The sequence below is a fragment of the Lathyrus oleraceus genome, chromosome 7 (assembly GCF_024323335.1).
Source record: "Lathyrus oleraceus cultivar Zhongwan6 chromosome 7, CAAS_Psat_ZW6_1.0, whole genome shotgun sequence".
Lineage (NCBI taxonomy): Eukaryota > Viridiplantae > Streptophyta > Magnoliopsida > Fabales > Fabaceae > Lathyrus > Lathyrus oleraceus.
In genome coordinates, this window is record NC_066585.1 from 112368660 (window position 1) to 112377773 (window position 9114).

A 9114-nucleotide genomic window follows, 5' to 3' on the forward strand; every position below is an offset into this window, starting at 1 on the left:
TCAGACCCGAATTGGAAATCCGTAATGCAATATGAATTTGATGCTCTTATTCGAAATAAGACGTGGGATTTAGTTCCTCATCCTTATGATGCTAATCTTATTCGATGTATGTGGATTTTTTGGCATAAGAAAAATTCCGAAGGCTCCTTTGAGCATTATAAGGCTCGTCTTGTAGGCGATGGCAGGTCACAGGTTGCAGGTGTGGATTGTGATAAGACTTTTAGCCCCATGGTGAAACCCGTTACCATTCGAACAATGCTTACCATTGCTCTCTCCAAATCCTGGCCCATTCATCAACTGGATGTCCAGAATGCCTTTTTACATGGTGATCTTCATGAGACAGTTTACATGCATCAGCCATTGGGTTTCCGCAACCTCCGTCATCCAGATCATGTATGTCGGTTGAAGAAGTCATTGTATGGTCTCAAGCAAGCGCCTAGGGCATGATACCAACGTTTTGCTGACTATGTCTCTACCACTGGCTTTCGCCATAGCACGTCAGAGCACTCCCTCTTCATATATCGACAAGGTTTAGACATGGCCTACATTCTGCTGTATGTATACGACATCATTCTCATCACCTCCACTCAGGTCCTCCGCCAATCAATTATGTCACTCTTAGCATCTGAGTTTGCAATGAAGGATTTGGGCCCTCGCTAAGTTACTTTCTGGGGATTGTAGTATCTCATCATCCTGATGGCATATTTCTCAATCAAAGCACTTATGCTTCAGAGATCATTGAACGTGTTGGCATGGCGTCTTGTAAACCATCAACCACTCCTATTGACACCAAGTCGAAACTCAGCACCTCCTCCGACACTTCTTATGAGGATCCCTCCTTGTATCAGAGTCTTACAGGGGCCCTATAGTGTTTCACCTTCACTCGACCTGATATATCATATGTTGTTCAACAAGTTTGCCTTCACATGCATGCCTCTCTCACAGAACACATGCTTGCTCTTAAGCGTATTTTACGTTATGTTCAGGGCACCTTACATTTTGGACTACACTTATCCCCATTTTCCATTATAAAGCTTATCTCATACACTGACGCTGATTGGGGTGGATGTCCTGACATCAGACATTCTACATCTGGTTATTGTGTTTTTCTAGGTGACAACCTTATTTCCTGGTCTTCCAAAAGGCAACCAACTCTCTCCCGTTCCAGTGCTGAAGTCGAATATAAGGGGTTGCCAATGTTGTCTCCGAATCATGTTGGATTCACAATCTTCTCATGGAACTCCATTTTCCTATTCCTCAATCCATTTTGGTGTATTGTGACAATGTTAGTGCCATCTATCTATCTGGTAATCTTGTGCAGCATCAGTGTACTAAGCATATTGAGATGTACATTCATTTTGTTTGGGAAAAGGTAGCTCGTGGTCAGGCTCACATCCTTCATATTCTCTCAAGACATCAGATCACATACATCTTCACCAAAGGACTTCCTCGCATTCTCTTTGATGATTTTCGGACCAGTCTAAGCGTCCGTGAACCTCCCGCTTCGATTGCGGGGGTGTGATAGAATAGAATATTTTGTTATAATTAATCATAATTAGTTTCCTATAATTATGTTGTATCATAATTAGATAGTTGACAAAATGTTACAATTGATGTGTGTGTATCTATATATATATATATATATATATATATATATATATATATATATATATATATATTCTATTCAGATCAATGAGAAGGACACGATTTCCATTATCTTACAAGGAGATCCGCGCAGGAACATATATTTTTGATTTGAAAGAGAGGGTCCGAAAACATATTTATTCTGACTTAGAAGGGGAAATGCATTAGAGTACCAATGTGTACCATGCATCAGAATTCATGTATAATGATGTACATATCTTACCAAAAACAAGTCATTTATGGATATTGTCAGGAAAATCGTGTCAGTCTAATACAATCCATTTTTTACTTCGCAAGGATCAAGATCAATTTACCATGGATTCACTTTCGAATGGAAAAACCAATATTTCAAATCTTTTAGAAAGGAATGATCAAGTAAAACATAAATTATTTCATTTCAATACTTTTGATACAAAAGAAAAGGGGATTAACGATTATTCAATATTTAATCAAATCATATGTACGGATCATTCGTATCCCGCTATTTTTCACGATACTTTTTATTTCTTGGCGAAAAGATGAAGAAATCGATTTATTATTCCATTTCCATTCCAATCGATCCAAGAACGAAAGAACAAACGAATTTCCACTTTCGGTGTCTCCATTGAAATACCTATCAATGGTATTTTTCATAGAAATATTATTTTTGCTTATTTCGATGATCCTCAATACAAACGACATAGTTTAGGAATTACTAAATATATAACTATAAGAATTCATTCCATTTTTCAAAAAGAAGATTTTATTGAGTATCGAGGAATCAAAGAATTAAAGCCAAAATATCAAATTCAAGTAGATAGTTTTTTTTTATTCCCGAAGAAGTGCATATTTCACCCAAATCTTTTTCCCTAATGGTATATAATAATAATCTTGTTGGAATAGGAACACCAATCACTTTCAATATAAGAAGTCGAGTAGGCGGATTGGTCCGATTAGACAAGAAAAAAAACAGAATTAAAAATATTTTCTGGAAATATCCATTTTCCTAGAGAGATGGATAAGATATCCCGACACAGTGCCATCTTGATACCACCCGGAACGGTAAAAAAATGCAAGAAATAAAAATTGGATCTATGTCCAATGAACCGCAACTACAAAAAAAGTATTTTGTTTTGGTTCGACTTGTCATTTTATATGAAATATCATGCAGTAACAATTTTGTAAAACTTTTCCCCCAAGATCAATTCCAGGAAAAGGATAATCTGAAACTAAAAGTTGTCAATGATATTCTTTATGCAAATGGAAAATCCATTCGGGGAAATTCTGACACAAGGATTCAATTAGTTCAGACTTGTTTAGTCTTCAATTGGGATGACGATAAAAAAGTTTTTCGATTGAGGAAGCCCTAGCTTCCTTTATTGAAGTACGTACAAATGATTTGATTCAGTATTTTCTAAGAATTGACTTAGTAAAATCGAATACTTCATATATCAGCAAAATAAATTAACCATCTGGTTTAGGATTGATTGGGGATGATAAATCGGTTCGAATCAATCCATTTTTTCTATTCATTCCAAGGGAAAAATTCAACAACCACTTAGCCAAAATCACAGAACTATTTGTATGTTGTTGAATAGAAAAAAGTAATGCCGATCTTGAATAATTTTGTCATCGTCTAATTGTTTTCAAATGAGATCATTCAACAATGTAAAATCTCTCAATGGGATAAAAAAAATCCTATAATTTCAATTAATAATAATGGCCCTTTAGAAATAGCCCTTCAAGTTGTGAAATTTTATTCACTTTATCATTTAATAACTCATAATCATATCTCAATAATTAAAAATTTGCAACTTGACAAATTAACGGAAATTTTTCAAGTAATTAAATATTATTTAATTGACGAAAATGAGAAAATTTGTAAATCCGATCTGTACAGTAATATCATTTTGAATCCATTCCATTTGAATTGGTTTTTTCTCCATCATTTTTATTGTGAAAAGATGTTTACAAGAATAAGCCTTGGATAATTTATTTATGAAAATATATGTATAGCTCAAATGAAAAATAAACCACACCTAAAACTAAAGTCGGGTCAAGTTATAATAGTTCAAATGGATTATGTAATAATAAGACCGACTAATCCTTATTTGACGACTCCAGGAGCAACCATTCACGACCATTATGGAGAGATCCTTTCTCAAGGAGATATTTTAGTTACATTCATATATGAAAAGCCGAGATCCAGTGATATAACACGAGGTCTTCAAAAAATGGAACAAATACTATAATTACTTTCGCTTGATTCAATATCCATGAACCTAGAAAAAAGAATTGATGCTTGGAACGAGTGTATAACAAAGTTTTCGGCATTCCTTGGGGATTCTTGATTGGTGATGAGTTAACTATCGCACAAATTCGTATTTCTTTGGTTAATAAAATCCAAAAAGGTTTATCGATCCCAGGGAGTACACATCCATAATAGACATGTCGAGATTATTGTGCATCAAATAACATCCAAAGTCTTGGTTTTAAAAGATGGAATGTCTAATATATTTTTAACTGGAAAACTAATTGGATTATTGCGAGCAGGACGAACAGGGTGTGCCTTGGAAGAAACAATTTGTTATAGAGATTTATTATTGGGAGTAACAAAAACATCTCTCAATACTCAAAATTTCATATCCGAAGCGAGTTTTCAAGAAACTGCTAGAGTTTTAGCAAAAGCCGATCTTCGGGGTCGTATTGATTAATTGAAAGGTATTAAAGAGAATGTTGTTTTAGGGGGAATGATACCCGTTGGTACCAGATTCGAAAGAATAATGCATCGTTCACGGTCAAGGCAACATAACATGATTACTTAGAAAAAAATTATTTGAAGTAGAAATTAGAAATCTTGTCCCTCTTCATACCCTTTGGTCGAAGATATTTAAATAGGGAAAACCTGTCATACTCCAAATTTGCCCTTAAATCAATAAATCTATACATTCATCAAGACATTCGCATCATTTGCATATCATAACATGCATTTCTTTCAACATAGCGCTTAGAAAGTCACTCAAAATAAAATTTCGGTTTATAGACAGATCGGTTGAATTGTTTCACAAATGCGCATAAATTTAGCGAGCGAAAAATTTCGAGATCGGGCTTGCAGTTGCTAGTTTTATTGATCTACGGTTCGTATAGTTTAACCCGACGTGTTCGTTTAAATTTTCGATCCCGTTTATGTTCACATTTTATTCAGCCCGAACCTTTTCAACGAGATATTTTTTATTGTAAAATTTGATATTTACCTGTTTGTTCTCCAAAAAATTATTTTGCATAGATCATTTTAACATGTTTAGTTTATTTTTTCGCACATTTTCGCGCCCAACTTTTATTTATTTTCATTTTTTTTATTTTTGCTTTTTTATCAAAATGTAAAAAAAAAATAAAAATTAAATAGTTTAATTTTATTTTGTTTTATTAAATTATTTGATTTTATATTCCACTTTAATTGATAAATTCATTCTTATCATCAAAAATATCTTATAAATATCTAAGAGTGTTTTTTTTCATTTGCATTAATATGTAACCCTAAGATGCATTATATAAATATTGATTGGCTAAAAAAAAAACTCAGACACCAAATAAAATCAATAAGCGGTGGAATCCCTCTCTCGCATAAAAATTGAAATGGAAAAAATAACATTTCTAGGTCACCTCCAAACATGTCTTAACAGCAAAACACCCTTATTCCATTTCTCCAACTTTTCCTCTCACTGTTCACGCATGAGTTTCTAGTATCATACACATAACACTACTCATAACACCTTAAACCTTCGTAAAACCATACAATTTAAAACACTATATCCTCCTTCCCTAATGTAAAAACTCATTCTTTTTTACGGTATAAAAACAACACAACATTCTTCGACACTTCATAAATCTCTTCTTCAAAACTCACTAACACTTAAGACCACTCATCATAACACTCAAGACCACTCATCATCCATAACACTTCCTTCAACTCAACCATAATCAACAACACACAACAAAGAAGAACAAAAGCCGTGAAACAAGAACAAATACGGCCACCACTAATTGCTTCTCTAGCCACCGTGAAACACGATTTCACACCACCACCTTCAAGTTGCGCCTTCATCCATAACAATCATATTGCAAACTCGATAAAACACCAACCTTGTTGGAAATAAACCCTTTTTGTGTTTAGAAAAAGTGTGTGGAAATATTAGAGGCTTGAATAAAAAATTTAAAAGGTAGGAGAATTATTTATAGAAGAGAGAACTTTATATTTTTGTTTTATACAAAAGTGTAGGATTACATCTCTATTTATAGTACTCTAAGGAGAACTCTAGACACACTAATTCTAGAGTTCTCAACTCTAGACATTCAAAGAGTATTCTAGAAAATATTACAATCTTAAGAAATATCAAGACACTCCAAATACTACAAGACTTTTCTAGAAACATTGCCCAAAGTAAACTAAGCCCAAAAATCAAATAATAAGATTAGGCCCAAATCAAGTTTAATATTTCAACATCCCCCTTAAACTTGATTTGTGACTCCAAGTATATTCCTTAGCTTCACGAAAGTTTCCAACTTTAGTGACTTTGTGAAAATGTCGGCAGCTTGATCTCTAGACATCACATACTTCAACTTCACCTTCTTCTTCTTGATGCATTCTCTTATGAAGTGGTAGCGAGTGCTGATGTGCTTATTTCTTTCATGAAATACAAGATTCTTTGCCAAAGCAAGTGCTGATTTATTGTCAACACATATTTCCACGGGATCTTCTTGTGACATTTTTAACTCTTTCAATAAATTCCTTAGCCAAATTACATGACAAACACATGATGTGGCAGCGACATACTCAGCTTCACAAGTTGACAGTGTGACGATAGGTTGCTTCTTTGACATCCAAGTGAAAGCAGTATCTCCCATAAAGAACACAAAACCAATAGTGTTATTTCTATCATCCAAGTCTTCACTCCAATCGCTATCACTATAGCCAATAATCTCATAATTGTTAGAAGAGTAATAGTGCAAGCCAAGTTTGTTGTACCTTTGATGTATCAAAGGATTCTTTTTTGCCGCCTTGAAGTGAATTGTTATTGGAGCTTCCATGTAGCGACTTACGACTCCTACATCATAGAGAATATCCGACCTTGTACTTGTCAAGTAACGCAGACTTCCAACCGAACTTTTGTAAAGAGTTGGATCCATAATCTCTCCATTTTCATGCTTACTCAACTTGCTGCCACATTCCATCGGGGTGCCAACTGGATTGGCATCATCCATCTTGAACTTCTTAAGGACTTCTTTGGCATAGCCTTCTTGGGTGATAAAAATTTATTTGTCTTCTTGCTTTACTTCGATGCCGAGATAATATGCCATGAGCCCCATATCTATCACCTCAAATTCATTTGACATGTCTTTCTTGAACTTTTCGAGCATGCTTAAATTGTTCCCTATGAAGATCAAGTCATCAACATATATGCATACAATCAAAATATCTCCACTTTGCGCTTTAATATAGAGTGTATGCTCATATGAAAACTTGATGAAGTTCTTGTCTTGAAAGTACTTGTCGATTCAAATATTCCAAGCTCTCGGTGCTTGCTTGAGTCCGTACAATGCCTTCTTCAACTTCAAGACTTTTTCTTCTTGCCCTTTTACTTCATAGCCCTGTGGTTTCTCGATATAAACTTCTTCTTCGAGAAAACCATTCAAGAAGGCCGACTTCACATCCATTTGATAAATCTTCCATTCATTTTGGGCTTCCAAAAAATGACCAGTCTAGTAGTTTTAAGACGAGCAACGGGAGTAAATACCTCATCATAGTCAATTCCTTATCTTTGACTATAATCTTTCGCCACCAATCTTGATTTGTGTCTCTCCACGCCTCCTTTTGCATTCTTTTTCGCCTTGTACACCCATCTTACTTCGATTGCTTTGTGTCCTCGTGGAAGTGTAGTAAGTTCCCATGTATCATTCTTCGTGATTGACTTGATTTCTTATTCCATGGCGTCTCTCCACTTTATGTTTTCAACTTCTTCTTGATAGCTTAGAGGCTCACAATCACCCAAAATACAAAAGAGATTAATGTCGTTTCTGTTTTCAGTTACCTTATAAAGCTCTTCAATACTCCTTAGTCGTGGTGTCCTCTCACTTGAGCTTGTTTTCATTCAACCTTGGTGTCGGTGAGGCCGGTGGTGTAATATGTTCTTTTATCATTGGTTGTTCCATTTCGTCTTCTTCTTCAAAGTAAGGAAGAAAAGCGTACCTGTCTTCTTGAACACTCCAATCCCAACAATCTTCTTCTTCGAACTCCATGTCACGGTTTATGACGATCTTTCCACTATTTGGATTATAGAACTTGTACCCTTTGGAGCTTGAGTCGTAACCCACAAATACATACTTCTCACTTTTATCATCGAGCTTTATTCTCCTTTCATCTGGAACGTGGGTATAAGAAATGCTTCCAAACACTTTGTGGTAAGAGATCCCAAGCTTTCTTCCATTTTATGCTTCTTGTGGTGTCTTCTCATGCACGCTTCTTATTGGGGAAAAGTTTGTCAGGTAAACCGCACATGCCACTGCTTCATCCCAAAACTCTTTCGGCATCTTCTTGCTCTTAAGCATGCTTCGTACCATGTTAAGTATGGTCCAATTCTTTCTCTCTTCTACTCCATTTTGTTGTGGTGATCTTGGCACTGTTAGTGGGCGGCGGATTCCATGGTCTTCACAATATTTATGGAACTCATTTGAAATGAACTCTCCTCCTCGGTCAGATCTCATGGCCTTAATGGAAAGACCACTATCTTTCTCCACAAGGGCTTTGAACTTCTTAAAGTTTTCAAACACTTATGAGTTATCCTTTAATAAATAAACCCATGTTTTTCTAGAATAATCATCAATAAAGAGGAGAAAGTATTTACTCTTACCAAAAGAGTTTGAATTGATTGGTCCACATACATCGGTGTGTATGAGCTCTAGTGGCTCTGTCGCTCTTGACATTGATTCCTTTGGAAAGCTTTTTCAGAATTGCTTCCCAACTAGACATCCTTCACATAGTTGGTCTGGATGGTTTATACTAGGCAAGCCTCTCACCATCTCATTCTTTGACAAACATTTTAGACTGTCAAAGTTGAGATGTCTGAATCGTAGATGCCATAGCCACAAAGAGTCGGTATAGCAAGTCTTGAGACACTTTGCAACATCATTTTGAATGTTCAAGAGGAACATTCTATTCTTTGACATAGGCACCTTAGCAAACAAGTTATGTCTACAATCTCTTAAGAAAAGACTATGTTCTTTCAAGTGGATGTCATAACCTTTCTCTAATAATTGTCCCAAGCTCAAAATATTATTCTTCATGTTAGGAATATAGTAGACATTGGATATGAATTGATGACTCCCATTCTTCAAGCGTATAAGAATTTTACCTTTGCCTTTGACCGATATCTTTGAGTCATCTCCAAATGAGACATTACTAGTTGTCGCTTCATTGATCTCTACGAACATGCT

General features: G+C 35.3%; 1 protein-coding gene across 1 annotated transcript; it reads right to left on the minus strand.

The window, feature by feature from the left end:
- Nucleotides 1-6132: 6132 nt before the first annotated feature.
- On the minus strand, nt 6133-6885 carry LOC127102303 (secreted RxLR effector protein 161-like). The gene has a single exon (XM_051039684.1). The coding sequence runs from the start codon at nt 6883-6885 to the stop codon at nt 6133-6135; it is 753 nt and encodes a 250-aa protein (XP_050895641.1).
- Nucleotides 6886-9114: the final 2229 nt, after the last annotated feature.

What these genes read in the sequence shown, in the direction of transcription:
- LOC127102303 (XM_051039684.1), bottom strand. Translation starts at nt 6,885, where the DNA reads ATGGATGATGCCAATCCAGTTGGCACCCCGATGGAATGTGGCAGCAAG.